This window comes from Pseudochaenichthys georgianus, chromosome 9, assembly GCF_902827115.2.
Source record: "Pseudochaenichthys georgianus chromosome 9, fPseGeo1.2, whole genome shotgun sequence".
Lineage (NCBI taxonomy): Eukaryota > Metazoa > Chordata > Actinopteri > Perciformes > Channichthyidae > Pseudochaenichthys > Pseudochaenichthys georgianus.
This window is the reverse complement of record NC_047511.1, coordinates 21,048,314-21,071,780: the sequence shown is the minus strand read 5'-3', so window position 1 is coordinate 21,071,780 and position 23,467 is coordinate 21,048,314. Positions and strand designations below refer to the sequence as shown.

Below are 23,467 nucleotides of genomic sequence, written 5' to 3'. Positions count from 1 at the left end.
ATGCATGTTTTAGTTCCTAGAAGAAGTTCGACCTAAAAGACATTTTAAGACCTAAATACAGTAAAGGGTTTGGCAATGTGATTATATACGTTAAACTGTAAACAATGATCTCATAATGTATTTTATAAATCTTTTTTGTGATAAAATGGGCTACTGTGATTTGATTCATAAACAGTTCCTTAAATGATTTGCCAGAAACTTCACTGTACTGTATAATGACATAAATATATTCACATATAAAATAAAATACCTAAACCCAAAGATTTAATCCATAATGCTTCAATACAAACTACAATTAAATGAACAAATAACTTTATATTTTGCACTGTAGAACTATTACTGTAAATAATAGCTACACAAGATCTCCATACACGTTATGCTTTTCAAAACTAATAACCAAGTTACAACAGCAAATGGACGAGCTCGTTAAGCCAATTAAACGTTTTAATCCAATGTTCATCCTGTCAAGCAATAAACGCAAGTAAATAACAAAAAGAGGGAAGTTATTTTTTTTTAGGAGTATGAAACAAGGGGTTAATGTGATGAGTTTCTTTCCATTCACACCATCCTAATCGTTTTTGCGGTATGAAACACACATCCGCAGCGTAAATAGACGCTGGATATGTCTGGACATGTCTCGCTGTAAATGAAAAGCAATTTTAGCCGCTGACATCAGCTCTCCATCTCTTTTCCAGCAGCTGTCTCGGCCACGCGCTCCTCGCACAGTATGTCCCTCTGCTGTTTCCGTAAGTCATTGTTGACAACAATCATGGCGTCCTCAATGTCACGTCTCTGCTTGGGACGTGTATCTGTGCTAAATGCAGCTTATAAACTGGCCCTGAATCCCATCAGGTAATTTAATATTGTTTGTTTATAATGATTAAATTCGCGCGGGTTACTATGAGTAATTTAATCTGAAACATTTAACTCCAAATCGACTAAAGACAACGAAAGGAAGTCGTGTGTTTGGCAGGTCACAGGCATTCTAAGCTAGCAAACGTTAAAGCATAAAGCCTTTCCATTAAGTATGTACCAGGTTATCGCCCTGCATTGGACACATTATGAGTTTTTAACGACGTACTTGCTCGCATATGTAGTCTTTAAAGTAACTACTCTGTTAGCAATAGTCAATGATATCCTGTGTCCTTACAGCACTCGGCTAGCCAGCTAATTAGCCGTAAGTATAGCTAGAAATCAGTTTAAGAGCTAACGTGATTAAAAGTCGCCCGCGGCTCCACACAACATGAGCTGCATTCCATGATTAATAATCGATCAGACAGAAACTTTATTTAATAACAAACCTCACCGGAGATGTCAGTATCACTGTCTGAATCACGACAGCTAACCTCTCCGTGCAGGGAGCTCACTGGAGGCTACATGCTAACACAACTCGCATTAAAACAACACGACAGTCAGTCAACGCTTTTATAGACAGATATAAACAAATGGTAACAATGAGATTTGAATAAGGTTTAATACAACTGGAAATGTATTGTTTGCTTTCGGTGTGCACCTTTAATATTTTGACAACTGCACACATACCAATCCTGCAGAAGGTTGCGTTTAATGGTTGCATGTTTACAGTTTAATTTGTTATTTTACTTTATGCTTTATCCTGGACGTGTTTTTCGTTTCTGAACTCATATTTTATAATTTTATAATCCCACTTACATTGCATAATAGTCAATATATTCAACCATCAATACCCAGTAACCAGATGCAGTAAATGACGTTGGTAACTGCAGTAGTAGTAACTTGTTTTCAGTACAATTTGACTAATTTTACAATCCGAATGAGTTAATCAGTTATTCGATGTGTTCGGGACTATCATTTCCACATTGATTGTATTGCCGTCCACACATCGGGCGTTACTCCAAAATAAGTATCCCAACTCTAAGCATGTGGCCTGGCAGACATCAGGGGGTATCATCTCAAATCTACCTCCATTTGAGAAAGTCTGTCTCTCCCAAATGGTCATTTTTTTAAAAGTTCTTTTAAAAACGATTTAGTTTTTCAATTTGTTAAGCTCCAAGTGGCTCTCTGTCAGGGACAGAGGTTCCACAAATAAACAAGATAATGCAGAGACATTTTCATACTCAGTTTACTAAAGCGTCATGCAGTTCATGTTGCAAGAAGACTCTAATTGCTTTTAAGTTTTGTTTTCAGCTAAATTAAATAAAGTGAGACTTTCTAATCACAAAATACACACAATGGCCCCATAAGCTGTTTTAATTGATCATTCACTTAATCTTGTACAAGATCCTTCAAACATCATTGAATAGTAAACAGCACGTTACATTGAATTTGTTAACCATAAATACCAAGTATCTCAGGTGAAAATTCAATTGTCAAATTCTAAATTAATATCATTGCCTCAATGTGAGGTCACAGATAACGGTGACTAGAAACAAATTCCTTTATTTAATAAGACAGTGTGTTGGAAAGATAGCCAACAAACTAAACAACTTTAGAAAAAGGCAGATAGTTGAACAAATACTTGAACAAACAGATGCAAATGGTGACCATTTTGAGTTGAGTCGAGTATAAACTAATTCAACTTGAAGTATTTTCATACTTAATTGATCAGTCCAATCTTTTTGACCCATGTTTAAAAGTATATACAGCATTTAATTGATCATGCCATGAATCTGAAACCAACACATTTGTGGCATGTTTGCACTCATTTTCATATGTTTAAAAAAACTAAGTTTAACCTATTTTCTTTTTAAATTCACCATTGTATAACATTTATATTTTATACATTATACATGTTTCTATTTTTGACACTGGGCCTAAATCAAGCCATGACTTAAAGGTGGGGTAGGTAATTTTGGAGAAACCAGCTCGAGTGCACTAGAATTTGAAAATACACAGCCGGAACAAATGTGCTACTTCCTTACAGAGCCCCTCCTCCAACACACACAAACGCGCACATGACCAATGAGGGCACGAGATAAGGTTGTGCACAGATGGAAGGCTGACAGGCAGGTGGGCCATCCAGTTATTTTAGCCAGGCCGGCTCAGATGATTGGACGTGATTTTTACAGTATTACGGCTGCCACTGGTGACATTTTTTGCATGGATTTTTTGTCAAAGCACTTCAGATATTCATTGCTATCGGGATGTTAAGAGCATTCCATGGAATATAACAAAAAGTGTATCTCGAGCCGGTTTCTCAAACTTACCTACCCCACCTTTTAAGGAACAGAGTATATATTTAAAGAAAACGGTATGTACGACAGTAACTCCCCCAGAAACCATAGTGTAATTAGACACAATGCAGTCCATGCTTTTAGTTTTTTATATTTTAATTTGAACATGAGATAATGAACTTGGAATTCTAAGTGTAAGTGATTTACATTTTTTTTAAAGGGAAAAAGAGGAGATTATCAGGGCATAATGTGGAATATGTGCGTTCCCTGGTGGAGCCTGATGGCACATTGCTGTTTTGCGACAGTACGCGGCCGCACATAATGACAAAGAGCTACACAGTCCTCGCCTGACACTCGACACAGCCAGCATTAAGCCCGTCCTGTCATTAGGACGAGAGCAGGAGCCTGCCAGAGATTCACCAGACAGAACTAATAGGTGCCGGGGGGGAATCCCTCCTTGTCGCTTCCTTTTCACCGTCCTCTCCCCACCGCTTCCTCCAAGATAGTCAGTGATTGCCCAGTGCAACTTGTTTGTGTCATTTCATTCTTTGTTACTTGTCTTCCTTTGGCAGTTTGTGCTTTGCGTGTAATGTTCATCTAATGGGTTTCAGGTCTACAAGCACATCAACATCCAGGCTGGCAGAGAAACCAGGACAAGACACGCAGCTTATTACCGTTGATGAGAAATTGGTAAGGATCCCTCCGTGGCCAGCGTGACACACAAATTGATGTTTGTCTGGTCTACTGTCGTCCAATTACCTTCTTGGAATATTGTTTAAAAAACTCTCCTTATCTGCTGCCAAAATGAGTTTGTATTGGACAGTAGGGCTTTGTAACGCTGTGATGGTAAGGGCAAAATAATATCATTGGTAGTCCTGTGTGCGCTCGCAACATTTTTCCTCTCTTCACTGTTTATTGAACAAGAGACTCCACTGAGTAGTTTACTTAATATGTTTTAGTTTATGTGACAATCTTTGATGCCAATGAAATTCAGAACAGCTTTATTTGTTTATTTGGTTGCCAAGACCACCAGTTAATATACAGTACATTTATTTATAGTCAGGTCACAATGTAGAGGTCTTATTGAGGTTATTGTTTTCTAATAATATGAACACCCCATCTATATTATTAGGCATACACGAGCCATTTAAATCACATCTCAGTTTATGTATTTTAACTTAAAGTATGTGCAAATGTAAACTATGTACTCGAGAGACAGTGGTCAATAAAGAATAGAGGAACATATTAATGAGGCTGGGAATCTATGGTACCTACCAAAACAGTTCAAACAAATTAAAAATAATAAACACAAAATAACATGAGATGAAAACAGAGGCTTTATCATCCATTGAAAATACGTTACCCTCCCAATTATCAATACATTTAATGAGGCTGTCTGAAAAGAAAGGGTACCAAACACATTAAACAGACAGTAGGGGTGTAACGGTATACGTACCCGTACCGAAATTATTCGGTACGGGCCCTTCGGTTCGGTACATGTGTGTACCGAACGAATATAACGTTAAACATAACAAATTGAGAACGTGAACAACTTTTTGGAAGTAATCTCAGGCGCTGTGTCGCAGCTTTCAGAGTAATTTGCTCACATTGGGTTCAACGCGTCATAGAGCGAGCAAGTTGTACTTTCTACAGTACTACGGCTTCCACAGATGACATTTTCTTATGTATTTGTTGTCAAAGCACTTAAGATATTCATTGCTATCGGGATGTTAAGAGCATTCCATGGAATATAACAAAAAGTGTATCTCGAGCCGGTTTCTGAAACTTACCTACCCCACCTTCAATGATTATTTTATTATATTTTGTATTTATTTGAGTGAATACATTATTCACAGTTTAATAATAATTAAAAAAAAAACAAGAAATATTTTATGTTTTGTGATCTTTTCTGCTGTACCGAAAACGTACCGAACCGTGACCTAAAAACCGAGGTACGTACCGAACCGAAATGTTTGTGAACCGTTACACCCCTAACAGACAGACTACATAAAGCCAAAGAGAAGCTTTCTGTGTCCTTTGATTGGATGGAAGTTTACTATCTAATTCATAGTTTCAGTCCTTTTATCGAGCAACAATTCCAAGTCTCACTGGTTTCCTTATATTCTACATTATCTTTGATTATAAACTGAATATTTTTGGTTTTGGACTGTTGATCAGATAAAACAAGCAACTTGAAGACATAATGTTGGGCTCTTTAAAAAAAATGTATTGTTAAATGAATGACAAAATGAATGTCAATTGCTGCAGCGAAATATGGCCAAGAAATCATATTTTTCCAAAACAATTCGGGGAGAAATCACCCCCATGAACATGATTTTTATAAAAGTAACTGGAGAAGCAGACTGCTGCATGTTCTGTCCATTTACCCAGCAGTTGGAGAATACATCAGTGGCTTTGTTTCATGGTTTCCTGAACGCAGTGGTATTGTCAACTGGAATTACTTGGGCACACCGGGGTGCTCCAAAAGCACTCTGAGATTAGGTTTGAATTAAAAAAGTGTAATTAAAGCTAGTTTACTGGTCACCAGGAGACTAAGTCAGTATTACTTTTTATATGAATTATGTGGGACGGCTCCTTTGAAGCTTCATATTTAATGAGCATGCATTGGAACTGGCCAAGGTGAGCAATGTGCAAAAATAAGGATCTTTTGAAGTGAATGCTTTCTCAATTAAAGACGAAAGAGATGGGAGATAACGGCGAAAGACGGAGTTTGGGGAGAATGTGGGAGTCTGTTGTGGACCTGTTTTTTTGGGGGGGGGGTTGCTGTGTGTGGGCAGCGTCAGTGTGCTTTTGTTCCAGACCAAAGCTGACCATACTGGCAGACAAACCTTTGGCTGGGCGGAGTGTCTGTCTCTGTCCTCTCAGTAGGGGCCAGTGAGAGGAACAGCAGAGGAGAGGAAAAAAAGGGCCTCTAAAAATGGGGAGGGGGTGAAAGAAAAGAAGCTTGCATGGAAAAAAGTTTGTGAGACACCCTGAGACTCACGGAAAAAGACAGTGGCCACTTCAGTGTTGTGGGCCACAGAGGTTCCTTTGTGGCGTGCTGTTGCTGGCGGGAAGTTCTCTAATGCTCACCCAGACAGGCCGAGAAGAGAGGCCCTCAGCTGTTTACAGTACAGTGGTCTCCATCTCACATGGGAGAGGGCAATGAGAGCACTCTCCCTTTTGGGCATTCAGCACATGTCAGCACGCTAGTCATTCATCATGCGGTCAATAAGTGTAAATTGCGTTCTGGTTCGACCAATCAAACAAAGGTCTCGATCCACAGCGAGGTTATGCTGGGTTCGCACGCTGTCCCTCTCGAGCGGCCCGAGGAGAATGTGGTGTACCGCGTGTTATATAGTGAACATTTCTGAATAACCTCATTTAGATGATGAGGTTGCATTTTGGCCTGGGTTAACGATACTTTGAAATCACTCCAAAGACTCTGTCCGAATGTTTGCGTGACACTCATTATCTTGTCCTTAGTTCTCGTCTTTCCCAAAAAAGGCAAACCTTGCAGGAACTTGCGTCCCGACAGTTTTTTTGGCCCTCTCTATTACAGGTACATTTAGGCTAGACTCTCCTGCAGGTCAAACATGTGAACTAATCCAGAACACATTTTCTTTACTGCATTTGTGAACACTTGTACTGGAAGCTGCAGGAAAATAATAAGGACAACTGTTAAAATAATAAAAAAATAATAAAATAAATAATAAAATAAAGTGGCTTTAAACTGGACACAATGACTATGTTGGTTGTACTGATGATATACCCAGAGAGTCTTCTTTTAACTCATTGTTTTGGTATTCCTGCTTTGGTTCACTTTCTCAGCTCCAATCAGGGTTGTTTTCAGGCGTGGCTAGCAGCTGTGGAGCAATAACGCTCCAGCCCTTCGTACCTGTCTGAGAGACGGACAAGAGAAACAAGCTAGTGAACATTATTTCAGGAATAAAACCATGAGATATTGGCAGGATGACAAACAAGTTCATTAACACTCCGGATCAAATGAATAGTTCAAACATAAGCTTGGCTTCAGAGTGTGGGGATTTGCTGCTATTGTTCTTTATAATAATAATAAAGTATATTTTTAGTTCTGTGTGAAATTGACGTCACCATGGACTTCAGAAACAAATCATGAATTACTAGGACCGTAAACAGCAGATGAAATGAAGCAAAACTTTGAATTCATTGTCGGCACTTCAGAAATGATCCCAAATGAAAAGACCTGCGTGATGGCGCTGCAGTGCCCAGAGCTGTTCCCTACGGAGCCCATACGGACCTGCTTTTGTGTGTAATCACTGTTTGATTAAGCATGCTGGGCAGCTCCGAGGGTCCGGCTGGCGGGCCACTGATACACGGCTTAACACGGAATGTCTGTGACCTGCTTCAATTAGAGACCGGCCTCGCTCCACTCTCTGGCCTTTTGCAGAAACAACTGCGGTTCTAACCTCAGCAGCTGCTTCGATATGTGATAATACAATATCTCCCACTCATGGCGGAGTGTCTGAGCGTCTACCCCTGCGTCAGCCAAGTGCACTCCCTCACTCCACATAAAGACAACACCATCACCTTAAAGCGCTTGTGAAGCCTTGTTATAGAGTTCTCTAAAGGCACTAGGGTTTTACGAGACAGAGGAGGACAGTTATTAGAGAGCGGGGATTCGAGGGGGAAGGAGGGAGGTGGTGGGGGAGAGGAAGAGAGTATTAAACTGGTAGGACCATTTGATGCTCGGCATGTTGACTTTGTTCATCTGAAATCTTTGCTTTCTTGCGTATTTAGAGCCCAGTGCCTGATTTGGCAAGTAACATCACATCTGGACCAAAGATGTTTGATTGCGTTGGCGTTGTTAGTTGTTTTGAAAGACTTCAATTGGAACCTGATTGAAGGAGCCTGAGTCTGTCAGTCAAGATGTATCATGCAAAGATAGAAAATCCCCGATACAGAAGTCAGTGAAATGAGTGGTTAACGCATCATCCTCTCTGTTAGAGCTATTCAATCGGATACGCCAGTTTGCTGTGGGACACTTGAGAACCCACTTTCCTGCAGAATTGAACATGTTTTCAGAGTGTCAGCCTCAACCAAAAGGACCTCAGGCAGGTATTTGCTTTCACCTTTGGCCATGGCAGGAACATAAGCGTGTTGAACAAGGACGACGGATCCACAATAAAAATCCAGCTATCCCAACTATGAGGATATATTTAGCACAAGCAGTTTAAGTCTGCAGTACAGGGGTGTATATTCTCTAAGCCTGTCTAGCCTCAGACACAGAGTGACCTACAGTGGAGCAGACCACATTCACCACCCCCCTCCCTCCCTCCCACCCTCCCTCCCTCCTTCCCACATAGACAACTTAAGTGTCTGTTTTGTCTGGTTGCCCTCTCATACGGCGCGCTTCGGCGAAAAATCTCTCGGCTCAAGTTTGGAGTAGTGGGTCAGAGGATGTTGGTCCTTGAAGAGTGCCAGACAAGAGGCTTTATTATGTATTATCCACTAAATAGTATTTCATTCATTTACACTCTCTTCCATAGAGACTAAGCCTCTTAAGAGGACTCCTCCGTCCTGTCAGCGCTGGGTAGTTTTAGGAAGTGCCGAGCTGCTCAGTGTTGTGTTCGCAGAGCGGATAAAAAAGCTTTGCTACTTCCGTTTGCCTACACTTCCATTTGTTCATGCTCTTTGTAAGCTAGCAGCTCTTTTTCTAAGTGTACCTAGAACTAGGTTTAAGGTCTTACGCTATCCTTACATTTCTATGGTAGAAAATGCAAAAATCTGACATTCATTTTTTATTTCACAGTATCCGTGCTAGTTTAAACAATAAGTCTATTTGATTTGTAATCATTTTATTGTCAGAAAACATGCGGTCGACTTTGAGAATGGGTTAACGGTTTAAGTTGCTTTTTAAGATATTTTTAGTACAGCCTTGTATATTCTATCATTTTTAGTTTTGGACTATTGGTCAGACAAAACAAGACGTCACTTCATCCTTTTATGTTATTTGCTGACATTTTAAAGACCGAACGATTAATCACCCTTTTTAAAATAAATAAATGAATGGTGTCAAATGCCCGTCAGAGTTCCCAGCGCCTAAGGGAAGTCTTCAGTTTGCTTTCTTTCTGTGATTAACAGTCCGAAACTCAAATATTAAGTCCACAATGCTATACAATTTGATAAGCTGAACCCTGAGAATGTTTGGCATTGTGGCTTGATAATAAATATATATATATAATAAAGCATTTTACACATAAAAAGAAATTTGAACTGATGTATTTTAAGATGCCGTACAACCCACAAACCTTTGTGTCTGCATCCTTTATATTCTTAAATGCCCCCCCTCTCTCCGCTCCTCACCGGTATGTGTAATGTGAGATTTGAGATGACCCTCATGCCAGCTGCTTCTCGTTCTCCAGTGATGATCCACTCGTGCGGAAGCAACATAATATTTGTTTCTAATAGAGACGCCCCTATGTCCAATCCGTAATTGGCACGCTTTCTCCACTTCAAAGACGTCTGAAGGTGGGAACCGGCGCAGGCTGATGAGTGAGGCTCTCGGTCTGGGTGTGGGCTGGACAGTGGGGGGTTAAGGGTGATGTGTTTGGGCTTTCACCACATGCTGACTCAACATGATTCAGCTCAGCTGACCTTGTGACCCCTACTGGCTGCAGAGAGGCAGTTTTGGCACACGGGTGTTCGTGCTAAGATAGGCGGCACTGTACTTGTGTCAATAAGTCCGCCGTGACCCAAAACAAAGTGGCAGTGATGCTACAAATGTTTTGTCTGAGCTGGCCATGCATAGACTTCCTCTATTTGTTTACGTGTTTGTCTGTTTGGTGACTGTACTAACAGGAACATACTAACCGTACCTCCGTTTGGATTTGTAAACCCTAACAGGTCTTACAAATGGGACCACCAGTACCAATGTGTTTAGAACATGTATACCGTGTACCTGGGCTGATCCTCTAGGATTAAAGGACTTATTAGGACTATTTATATCGATCAATCTGTAGATTATATTTCAACTAATTGATTATTTGGTTTGTCAATGAAAGTTCAGAAAACTGTGAAAGGACGTAGAATCCTCTATAGTGACATTTGTTTAATGTCTGTCCGACCAAGAGTCAAACGCCCAGAGATATTCAGTTTCCAGCGATATTAAAGAAACAAATCCTCACATTTGAGAAGCTGGACCCAGAGAGTGTTTGGTGTTTAATGTCCGCCTCACACAATCTGGCTTCTCCATTTTATTGGAGAATTAATCATCATTAAGCTAGGATCATTGCAAGAACAGATGTGAATTTCCTTTTTGTGGTTTATTTTAGATTTGAAATGATCCTTTTTTTCTAAATAGTCACCAAGGAAGTATCGGGTGATTGAGAGCGAATGAGACAGGACTGTTCACTCCTCTAAGTGAATGTACAGTAGTGTGTTCAGAAGACAGGGTCCTTACACTCACCTCATCTACGGTCTGTCAAACCCCAAGACACCCCCCAGTATCCCAGTATGAACCGCTTTCCATCCTCCGCATGCAATCGATATTTTCATTAAAATTGACTGGTTAAAAAACATCATGTGAATTCTTTTACCGTTTTCTCAAACATAAATCCAAAAGTGATGTCTGGTTTTCATTTTTGAGGGATATCTTCTCACCACCTTTCAGCTGCAGAACATATGGTCACTCACCTGCAGATCCTCTGAATCGGCCATGTACATCGTTTAGTTGGGAGGCTGGAACACAGTTTGGTGAAGTGTAAAACGGAAACGGTTTTACCGGAAGCTTGCCGCCAGTGTTTTTGCTCATTGACAGTTGTTCCTGGTCCGAGAAAGAGCCAATCAGAGTTTATAGGTAGGGTTTAGAGTTGAGACAGTTGCATGCATGTTATGAGGCCTGTCATAATACTCTTATCAGTCTACTGTAGAAGATTTTGGACATGACATTTATCATTTCTGCTCACCTCGATATCGCCCATTGTGCCTTAATGCAGGTTTCTTTTTATATGAACGTCACCAACATTTCAGCCATCACGATGGCAGAACAAATGGCGGCGTTTTCCCTGACGTTATAAGACCAGTGCAGTGCCGAAGAGTTTCTTTCTTTACGCCTTTAGGCTTACTAAAGAAAAAGAAAACAGGAATATGCTGAGACACAATGCTCTATATTACCAATTTAAAAAATGTGGACAGGACGCAGTGATGTAACTGCTAGCTTTGAATATCCGCACAGTAACTTCACAGTATCGATGTGCTCCCGTGGGATTGGCAATTGGTAATTTCATATATAGGTAATATTGTGTAATTAGAAAAAGCTTCCTAATCATTGCAAACTAGCTCAGCATTATATTGACTGTTACAGACAGGATGCTATATGCCTGTGCCAATTACATTTATTTTGAAACTAAGGTACAAATCTTTGTCCGCTGAGATTGTTTTTGTAAAACAACAAATAAAATGGACTCCTTTAAATGAAAGGAGTAATAACAAGATGGTCATGATGTTTCATTCACATTTATCTTAATAAACTTTGTAAAATAGTTTTTACTTTGAGGCAACTCTTTGCCTACAAAGCTTTCTTTAAACTATCTTTACTTTTTGATATCTCGTTATTTCTTCAGTTGTCTCCACTCATCGAGGACTTTGAATGTTGTTTACAGGGAAATCCTCCGTCCCAGGTCTCTGTTGGAGCATTAGGGGGACCAGCTCTCAGCATTCTGGTGGGCCAGCGGCCCCACAGCGACAAGCCCCTATGCTCTTTATTTGGCACGTAGCCTGGAGGTGTCAGGAATATCGACACGCTTTCACGTGACGGAGACTTTGCCAGCCTTTTCCCCCCCTTTCTTAAGCCCGGCATTCTGCCTGCCCAGCCAGGTATTGTAGGGCCCCGTGAAGGCCCTGTGAATAGTGTCAAACTTGATAGTTCTCATTTTGCTTCCTGTACATGGCAGAAGAAAAAGTGCCCACCGTGTGGGTTTTCCTTTTGTGATGGCCCTCTCTAGTCTTCCTGGGAACACACCACATTCCAGCCACAATCATTCCCTTTGTGAATCCGGGTATTGTGGGTGAGTCTGTTATGCCGATAACCCTGCTAGCTTTCAGTGTAATGCATGCAAATATCATAGAAGTCTAGACTCGTATTTTTGCAAACAATGCCAGATAATGAGCAGAGTGTTTTCAGTGATATGGCCGAGCTTTTGTTTTGACACATCCTCAGTCATTCATGAAAGACCTTTTGTGCTCATCCACGCCTAAGATGTGATTTAAGGTCTGCTACATCTGGACAAATTATTGCGCCAGTTTACCATACATGGGCCTCATGTGTCAGTTATGGTTTATGTAACGTATATACGCGTAACCATAGTCTGGCCTGCTAATCCCAAGGGCATCATTTCTAATGCGTCTCGGAGAGGGATTTTCATGCATCTATCCCCCAGAACACCCCAGACCACAGAGCTGCTAAATGTTTCTGCAAATTTGATTTACCTCGACTCAAAAGGTACTTTTTGTACATGAATTCTTTCCCCCTCAATTCACAACTCCAAGTGTGTTATGGTTCACTGTGTACAAAGTATTTGAATGGTTCTTGTCTTCACTCCAAAACGCTCAGGAAGTTCTAGATCTTTTGAACATTGTCAATTAAAAGTAACGACTTATATCCTGCCAAATGCAATGTGTTAAAAACATTTTTGATCACCTGCTGCAGCCTGGAGAAAACCCTCTCCCACTGTCCTGTGTGTTATTGTGTCATGAACCCTCCACCGTTGCCCCCTTTGGGTGAAGGGAACATGTTTTCCTCCTCTCTGTGACAAGAAGGAATTGTTAAGGTTAAGTAGATAGGGCAGCCGGAAATAATTACCAACCACTTGTGAAGTTTTTTCCCCCTCCTCTTTGTTCATCTTTTCCCTTTCATTTTTAACAATCTTTTCAATGTGCAGATCTTGTTTATGATTAGGTGCAGCCTGGTCTTGCCTCTGAGCATGGCAAAAGACGTTTGGCTGAAACGAGCAGTAGCCGTCGGAGCTGTAATTTACTAGGCTTAAATACCTTTGGAAGCTCCTTTGCCAAAGGAAAGGCGGGCTTTTGTGTGAAGTTCATGCAAAACGACCTCCTTTCTACAAATCAACTGGCAGATGACAGACAATGATGAAAATTTGATTCTTTGAAGTTGTAATGGCCATTGAAATGTGCAAAATTCTTGTATTGAAAGGAGAGCACCCTGGAAAGCCCTCAGTCTTGGGTGGCTGGCGCTGCGTGCTGGGAGGTTCGTCTGTGTTTTGTCGCCGACTTCCCATTGCTTGTTTGCTAATTCCCTGAAGAATTGGACCAGATCCTTGATAGGAGCTTGAAGGGGCTCCAGTTGCTCAGGAATATGCATTTAGTACGCCCAGAGGCCCCTCCTCCTGCTCTTGTTGCGCTGGCCTACTTTCTGATGGTCTGGAATAAATCACCTCAAGTATTAGGCATTCATTTCCGCCACCTCGGTGCCAAACAGCGTAAAGATGGCTGTTATTATATTTTTCTTTTGAATCCAGTATAGTATATACTCGTTTTTTATTTCAGTTATACGGATATTTACACACAATTAAAGTCTCACAAACACTATTGTGAATTACTGAACTGTTCCCTTAGCCCAGGGGTCTGCAACCTTTTTGACCAAAAGAGCCATTTTGCTCCTTTTTCCAAAACAATTTTTTTGTCTGGAGCCGCAAAACATATTTCATAGCTTGATAGCTTATAAAGTTGTATTTATTGTTATATCAGACAAAAACTACAGTTTTTTTGCATTTATTAGGCTATTTATTACATGATATAAAACTGTTAACCTCTAATAAGAAACAAAGAACTCCTATAAGGAGAATTAAAAAGAATACACAGGCCTACTTTAAAATAAATTAAACACGGCACTTGGGGAGTCCTCTGCACATTTGAAGGAAAAAAAATATAATTAAAATGGGCCCACTTTGAAATAAATAAAACATATAGCTGCACCCTAAAAAGAGTTAAAGGTAGGTGTTAGCAGATTTAGACTTAAACCTTTTGTCTCCTGCAGCAGAAAGGTGAATAATCTCAGCAGTTCAAGTTTAGCCATTCATCACGGCGTTATTTATTATAGGCACACATCTCAAGAGGCTTGAGGACAGAGAGAAGGGGCGTGACTTCCAACGGTCCTATACCCCAGGTAGTGACATCACAATCATGTGGTACAGCCCTAACCAATGAACACAGTTAGTAGTCGCAGCTACTTACATAAACAATATATGGTACACAGTAATACATGGAGTCATACACTATACATGTCTGTATGTTATATCTCAACACTCCCACTTATGAATTATGTGCTTACTGTTTACCTGTTCATATCTAATCAACAAAACAAAAACATGGTACAAATGATTTAAATGTGGGCTTCTTCAACACATTTTAAACACCAAACATGATCCCTTCAAATTTCCTCAGCTTCAGTTTGGATACAGGCTTGGTCATCACATCTGCAACCCTGCCTTATGGTGGACCTAATGAAGTGGTACTTAATATCCACGTGTTTACACCTTTTCTCTACACACAGGATTTTTAGCAAGGGCTATTGTCCTCGTTTACAACTGTTTTCTTATACATGTATGTGTCTATCCCTTCCAGTAGCTGCTCCAAGTAAATACACTGCTGTATTGTTAGAGCTAGAGCCATATACTCAGCTTCACATGTGGAAAGCGCTACTGTAGGCTGTTTCTTGGTTTTCCAAGAGACTAGTGAGCTGTCCTTACTCATGCTCACACAATACCCTGTCATACTGCATCTATCTGTTTTATCTGCAGCCCAATCAGCGTCACTATAAGCCTGTAGGCCTAGTTTCTCGCTGCTCTTTCTGAAACAAAGCTGGTTGTCTGCAGTACCCCTGAGATAACGCAACACGTGTTTTACTGTAACCCAATCTGTCGGTTCAGCAAAATATTGTGATAACTTGCTTACCACGAAACATAGGTCTGGACGTGTACAGGTAGTCAAATAAATTAGGCTGCCAACAGCCTCTCTGTATTTCTTCACATCCACCATTTTAGGTGCATCTTCAGTGTAATCTAACTTTTGGTCACAAGGTGTGTCCCTTACCCTACACTCCTGCATGTCAAAACGTTCCAGTATCTTTTCCACGTATCTCTTTTGTGATACTTTCACACAGCCGTCAGACTGACTGAAATCCATGCCCAGAAAATGATTTAATCTCCCTAAATCCTTTTAAATTTTGTGGAAAGCATGTTTTTCACTTTCTCTAAAATCTTGGTGTTGCTGGCAGGGATGATAAGATCATCGACCCAGATAGCAATTATTACTTTCCCCTCTTTAGACTCCTTGGAGTACACGCAGTGGTCTGCCGGGATCTGTGTAAAATTGTCATCTGTTAAGCATTCATGCAACATCGTATTCCAATTTCGCCCTGACTGCTTCAGGCCGTAAATTGACTTCTCTAGCTTACACACTAGCTTTTCTCCCTCTTTTACATAACCCTCAGGTTGTTCCATGTCAATGTCGTGATCGATGGGTGCATGCAGGTAGGCCGTCTTTACATCCATCTGGTGTAAAATCAAATCCTCTTGGGTTGCCTTCTGCATTAATACACGTACACTTGTCAGGTTGGCTGAAGGTGAGAACGTCTCCCGTAATCTATCCCCGCCCTCTGACTGTATCCTTTCGCTACGAACCTAGCTTTGTACTTGTCGTGTCCGTCAACGTCTCCCTTAACTGAATAGACCCATTTACCTCCCACTGTTTTCCTGCCCTCAAGGCAATTTTGTCAGGGTAAAAGTCTGATTGTCTTCTAGAGACTTAATTTCCTCATCCATCGCTTTTCCCCAGTTTTCTGACTCGGTCGATGTCATGGCCTCTTTAAAGGTCAGAGGTACACCGCAAACTGCTCTGTAACAATAATCTATACTAGTGAGTGTTTTATCCTCTTCATCACTATCTTCCTGAGTATAATCTCTCAAGTACTCTGGGGGTTTGCGCTCCCTACTGGGATATCTCCCACTGTCTGAGGCATGTGACGCAACCCTAGGGTGCTGTTCGCCATCATCCTCTGGTGCTGACTGTGGAGCGTTAGTTTGTACATCTTTGCTCAGTACACTAGGCTGTGGGGCCTTTACTCCCTCTTCACAGTCTTCCTCCGAATCCTGTTCTAACCACTGTTTCTGAGTCTCGCTATCAGAAGTTGTGCTGGTGATAAACTTTACTAGTCTGTGCTTCTGAACCTTCTCTTTGTCGGGGTAGTAAACTAGATAGGCGGGGCTTCCCTTGTCATGCCCTACAAAACGTCCTTTCTCACACGTAGCATCTAATTTTCCCCTGTCCTGCTGGTACGCATAGCACACTGCTCCAAACGTATGCATCCTAGCTAAGTTACACTTCTTCCCTGTCAGTGCTGAATATGGCGTAGTGCCCGTGTGCTTATTAAAACACCGGTTTCTGGTATGTGCTGCTTCCTGAATGGCATAGTGCCACAGGTTTTTAGGCAGATCACTGTCAATAAGCATACATCTGGCCATTTCAAAAAGAGTGCGCCCTTCTCTTTCAGCTGTCGCGTTTTGATGTGGGGAATAAGGACAAGACGTCTCATGTCTGATCTTGTTCTTTCTCAATAGTGCCTGAAACTCCTTACTAGTGAACTCAGTCCCATTATCTGATCTAATGCATTTCACCGTCCCATAGGGAGCTACATCTGCCAGATACTTCTCAGTGGCTTGAACTGCATCACTCTTCGCTTTCAGGCAATAAACAAACACTGCCCCTGTACACACATCTGTAAATGAGTGCATATACTTGAAGCCATTTATGGACTCGTTATTAACTGGACCAGCTAGATCAGCGTTCACCAACTCAAGTGGTGTGTTTGCTTTATCGGTCGGATCTCTGTTTCTCGTTTGGGTAAACTTTCCCTCTATGCATACTGTACAATCTTTATCAGGCTTACACTTTGTACCCTTAATATGCTTACCAACAGTTACATCCTGCAGCTTTAACACATCCTCATAATTACAGTGACCCATAATCTCATGCCACGTTTGGATGTCATGGCTGACATGACACTTATCTTCAACATCACACTCTGTTTGCAAATGGTACATTTTCTTACATACATAAATGTCAAACTTGGTACCATCCGGTAACATCAGAGCATCTTTACCTTCGTCGAAGAAAACCTTGGCTCCGTTAGCTGTAGCAGACTTCACGGAAAAGAGTTCTTGGGGGTACGATGGGATGTATAGTGCGTTCCTCAGTCACTTTACACCGTCGTCCCTCGCTGTCTATCAGACACATCTCTGCTTCTCCCCTGCCGTGCGCCACCCCGAAGGTGCGCCTCCCGTCTGGCAATTCCATGCTGTGTCTCTCCGGCTTGAAGGTGTTGTCAAAAATCTTGAATTTCTTCTTATCGCTGATGATGTGAGACGACGCTCCCGTGTCCACGATCAATCCTTTTCTGTGGGTCTGTAGTTGTTGTCTCTGTAGGCTGGTCTCTTCAGCTCGCACTTTGAGGGTGTAGTCACCTCCTCCCGCAGCTTCTCCGGTACCACCTGGCATGCTCGCGCACCGAGCGGCATCACCGCGGTCCTTCTTTATGCACGCTTTGTCTGTGTGCCCCTTGCTTTTACAAAAGCTACACCAGACCTTCTTTCTGCAGTCATCTTTTCGATGGCCTTTCTCTCCGCATCGCCAACATGTGCCGACGTGTTCACCGCCGCCATCGGGGATGAATCGTTAGGCGGGCTTTCTCTTTGTTGCTGCTTGGACCCTCAGCGCCCTCTCGCTCGTCTCGTCTGAGGCTGGGGCTGAATCTTCTGAGGCCTCGAAGTTCCTCAACTTCGCCTTGAACTGTCCCAACGTTACTTCACTGTCACCGTGTGTCACCATTGGAGAGAACGGCTTGTATTTTTTCGGGTAATCCCCGCATAACCATCGCCATCATTAGTCCCTCACTCTGTGCTTCTCCCGCGCTCCTGAGTGCCGTAATGATCTGCTCAGCTCGGATAATGTACTCTGTTACCGTCTCATTATCAGCTTTCTTCAGCACAGTCAAGGTTATATACAAGGTGACGATCCTGGGTCTGCCTTTTCCAATATAGTGCTCCCTTAATATTCTGAGACTTTCTCGGCCCTTGTCCTTCGTGTCTCTGAATATCAGGCCTAAACTGGTATTGTCAAGTAGCGGCGCTAACTCACAATAGGCGTCAGCATTGAGCTTGTCGTCTTGAGCCCTCAGTGCCGCGGTCAGCTCTCCAGCGGGTGCTCGAAGGATGGTCTCCTTCAATCCCACTCCGTGCATGCAACACAGCATCCTCTCTTCCCAGAGCTCATACTCTTCTGCTTTCCCGTCAAACGTGGGCCACTTGCTCTTCCTCGTGGTTCTATCCGCCATGGCTTTTTCGTTTGTAGCTTCAGTAGCTTCCCTCGGTTCTCCCGATGCTAAACTAGCTTAACACGTGCCTAACTAGCTACTCCTATGCTAACCGTGCTAACAGGCAATCTTCTCGCCTTGTTATCGCACGTGCGCTTCGAACTGTAGAATAATTCATCGCATCTGGGCCCATAACCTGTTAGCAGATTTAGATTTAAACCTTTTGTCTCCTGCAGCAGAAAGGTGAATAATCTCAGCAGTTCAATTTAGCCATTCATCATGGCGTTATTTATTATAGGCACACATCTCAAGAGGCTTGAGGACAGAGAGAAGGGGTGTCACTTCCAATGGTCTTATACCCCAGGTAGTGACATCACAATCATGTGGTACAGCCCTAACCAATGAACACAGTTAGTAGTCGCAGCTACTTACATAAACAATATATGGTACACAGTAATACATGGAGTCATACACTATACATGTCTGTATGTTATATCTCAACAGTAGGGTAGGTAAGAATGGAGAAACCAGCTCGAGTGCGCTAGAATTTGAAAATACACAACCGGAAAAAATCTACTCCTTCCTTGAGATTTCCTTACAGAGTCCCTCCTCCAACACACACAAACACACACATGACCAATGAGGGCACGAGATAAGTTTGTGCACAGATGGAAGGCTAACAGACAGGTAGGCCATCCAGTTATTTTAGCCGGGCCGGCTCAGATGATTGGTCGTGCTTTTTACAGCGCTACGGCTTCCAGAGATTAATTTGTGTATGTATTTATTGTCAAAGCATTTAATATATTCATTGCTATCGGGACGTTAAGAGCATTCCATGGAATATAACAAAAAGTGTTTTCTGAAATAAATTACATACCCCATTGAATTATGACTGAAGATCGTCAGCTGTCTTCCTCTCCCTTGTTGTTCCTCAATACGTAAAGGTTGCACCACCGTTGACAACTTCTCTCTACATATCAAACATACCGGTAAACCAGCATCGTTTGCTGTGAAAGCATACAACTCTGTCCACGCAGAATTAAATCCTGTGTTCCTCCGGTACTTTTCTTTGATTTATCCATAGTTCGCTCATCGAGCCGGGGGTCAGGTTATTCGCCTCCAAGAAAAGGCGCTCGCGCGGGACCGGAGCAGGATGTGACGCATATTTTAGTTGACCTAATTAAAACCGTTTTGTTTTTTATTTATGCGTCACAGTATCACCTCAAAAAACAAGATACGAAACATTTTCAACCATGCAACAAAATATAAATAGTCCTACAAATACTTTTATTTTATTTCCTTCTTATTTTTGTCTAAACTCAAGGGAGCCAGAGCAGAGGGCTTAAAGGGCCGCGGGTTGCCGACCCCTGCCTTAGCCAATCTTAGACATCTACAAGTAACATATCAAACATTTTAAAACCAGAGCAAACGCTTAAAGCACAGGAGAGATCTATATTGCAAAAGTTACCTATAAATAGCGTTCATTCCTTGGATTTTTCCTGTTTTATTATTTTTCTGAAATGAATCCCTACAGATTGATGAGAAGTACAAAAATAGGAAACATAGGAGTACTTTTTATATAACAACTGAAATTGTTCCTAACACCATAATTCTGACGGTAAACACACATTGTCAGAACTTAGTTTTATTTAATAACACCTGCAAGCTTGCCTTCAGACGACCTTTCGCAACCATCAGTTGCACATATATCCTTGCATGAACACCTGTTCCTAAAATAAATAAACATCAGTCACAGTGTGTTTTTGAAGAAACGATGTTGTTTAGACTGCTTGGTTTGCATTTTAAAAAGGCTTGTATGGATGAATAATTAATAAATCATGTACTCAAACCTATTTTTATTAGTAATAACTATTCATTATTTGTTCTTGACTGGCTAATAGATCACATAGTTTTCATTCAGCTGGTTGGTAACATTGGATTGCGATCAAATGAGGTCCCACTTATTTTTTAGGAACTGATCTACGTATGGGGGTAAGGGTATCTACAGTGTTTATAGAAGGTTATCATTTTAATTCCTGGTGTTCTTCATTGTGACATCCGCTCTGACTCACAGCTGGATGTGCTTTGTTTCTGTCCCTCAGGACATCACCACCCTGACAGGGGTCCCGGAGGAGCACATCAAAACACGGAAGGTTCACATCTTTGTTCCTGCCAAAACAGCCATGCAGTCGGGAAGCCACAACAAAACGTGGAAGCTGGACTTTGACACCAGGGAGCGCTGGGAGAACCCTCTGATGGGCTGGTCCTCAACGTAAGGATCTCAGAAAATAAAGGGGTTTTACAATCTGCAGGGCATAAGAAACCCCCTCACATAAATAATGTCCTATATGTGCCTCTGATCAGGTGACCTCTTGTGTCTGACATCTCGTTTTGCCTTTCAGTGCGGATCCCTTATCCAACATGATGCTCAGCTTCTCCTCCAAGGAAGATGCCATCGCTTTCGCTGAGAAAAATGGTAAAACATTTAAGATGTGTCAAGATTAAATGTAACATTTAAACCTTTACATTTAAATCACACCTTTTTGTATAAAACAACATTAATACAATGTCACCGCAAATCATGGAAAATCAGTTCAGTTTATAAATTGCATTACAGAGTTATGATACACACAAATATCCCTTGGAGTTTTGCCAAAACGTAATCAGTGAAAGTCAAATAAACACGAGATAATATATCTCTATTAGTCATATAGTGGTACTATTAGGAGTGGTATTAAGTTACTGTTGTGAGTAGAGGGATTGTAAAGCTGATAAGAGTAAAGTGTTGTGCGTTGACTTCATCAGAGAGAGTGCAGGAGTAACTCGATTGAATGTAGATCAATGTGCACTTTGATTCAATCTGAAACTGTCCGTTACAGCATCTTGCATAACGCTAAGCATCTCTGCACTTATCAGGGGCCGTCATACCTTAAGGATAATGGCAATATCATTTTTTAAATAAAAAATGTCACAGCTTATTCCTTACAAACCCGGACTGTAATCAGGTGATGATTATAGCAGTACAACAGCACCTTAAAATACCTCTGATGTCAACCTCTGGGCCTCAAAAGAAAAAAGGAATGAAACATAAATTAGAAACTTTAGACGGACAAACAAGATGATCCTGAGTTAGTTTAGGTTAACGCACATGATGAGGTTTCCTGTCCGGTAACAGGAAAGAAAGTTCACTTTGACTCAGAAGAGTCAGAACCGAACCATCTGGGAGAGTTTGTTGAAACTGAGCAAAGGGAACTGGCGTACTCTGTTTATTGCACCATGAAAGTGATTAGGGCACTTCTGACTACACACAGCCTGTTGATGTCTACAAAACACCTCATTGTGTTTGGAATTCATCCAAAGGGAACATACGTGACGCTCGCGCCCCCATCACTTACTCTGATGTTGTTGCTTCAGGTTGGAGCTACGATGTAACGGAGAAGAGGAGCGCAAAGCCCCGAGTGAAGTCCTACGGAGCCAACTACTCCTGGGACAAGAGGACCCGGAGGTCCGGCAAGTAAACTGAAGACGCCCATCTGTTGTCGGCGTGACCCCCGAGTGTCCCGCAGCAGACCTGTATCATTCTTGTCAATAAAAGCCTAATTATATGTGTGTGAACCAAACATTGTGGGCTTTATTCTTCAAACATTCACCTCATTACCGACTACCTAACGCAGTCTCCCCGATTAATGAAGTGTTTGTTCTGAGTCGAGTTGTGCAACAGCAGAACAAAGGGGAACATATTATTACAATTAGAACCCGTTTAAACACTGGGATAAATATAACTGGGGGCCAAAAGCAATGCCTTTTTTCCTGCGTGAGTGATTGTTTCCATCCCGATACCTGAATTGTTTCAGTGTTCGGAGAGATGCATAACTGGAATTTAAAGAGGGACTTGGAACAGTTTACTCTGGAAAATAAATCAAAAAAAATGTCTTTGCACATTAACATCTGGGCTTTGAAAGTTAGCATCTTATATAACCATTACTAGCATTTTGATGAGACCAGTGACATCATGTGATTTAGATTTATCTGGTATCATTTGAGTGAAACAACAAATACTTCAATTATATTGCTTGTTATTTTTTTAGTAACTATCTGATCATGGTTGGTCTAGACTAGAGAACATGTCATAAAATAGTAAAAAAAAAAAAAGGTTAATAAAAGAACTCAAAATGTGTTGTTTACCAACAGAGCAAGCCATAAAAATAAAGTTTACGTAACACATTCAAAAAACAAATCGTCACAAGTTAGTACCAAGAAAGGTTTGGTATTCAGCTTGGTAAATACGTTAATAAATTATTTTTGAGATATTTCCCAATTAATGTTGAACTTGTATTGACCTCCACATTATACCATCAAAGACTTGATGCTGTATTGGTGTGATGGGATATAAAGGTTCACCATTTTCCAATCAGAAACGCCAGATAATATATCTTTTATATTTTTATATTCTTCTATATAAACCATTACCGATTCACATTATTTGTTCAATAAAAAGCCTTTTTCAAATATTTGTATCAAACCTGCATTCAGTGAAAGTTAATGGGATTTAGTCTTGTTGAATATTTGCCTCAAACACTTATGTTTCAATAATCAACTACAAATATTAAACTAAGATTCTCTCCCTATTGAGATAAAGTTGAAATCTTTTAAATATAAAAAATCCATATTATTTGTGTGCTGCTCGGCAGTGCCAGCGCTTGTTGACGCTCTTTGTGTTCCGTAAACAGTGGCGTTACTCTGCGCCCAGTCCCAAACTGCGTGACTGCACTGATATTCACACAGCAATCATGGACGCCTAATTGGTTTAGCCATGCGTTAATTAACGCACTGCATTGCACATCTTTCACAGACTTGCGCTCGCTATTTATTTGTGTTCTGTCACTCGGCACATCAGACGCACCGATCTTATGAGTGTAATGGTCCATCTGAAAGGCAGGAAATGAAT

General features: G+C 41.3%; 1 protein-coding gene across 1 annotated transcript; it reads left to right on the top strand.

The window, feature by feature from the left end:
* The first annotated feature begins 734 nt into the window (after window positions 1-734).
* ndufs4 (NADH:ubiquinone oxidoreductase subunit S4) lies at window positions 735-22,139 on the top strand. The gene is made up of 5 exons (XM_034091274.2): window positions 735-852; window positions 3,764-3,842; window positions 20,622-20,791; window positions 20,922-20,995; window positions 21,934-22,139. The coding sequence occupies exons 1-5, from the start codon at window positions 770-772 to the stop codon at window positions 22,035-22,037; spliced, it is 510 nt and encodes a 169-aa protein (XP_033947165.1). The 5' UTR covers window positions 735-769; the 3' UTR covers window positions 22,038-22,139.
* Window positions 22,140-23,467: the final 1,328 nt, after the last annotated feature.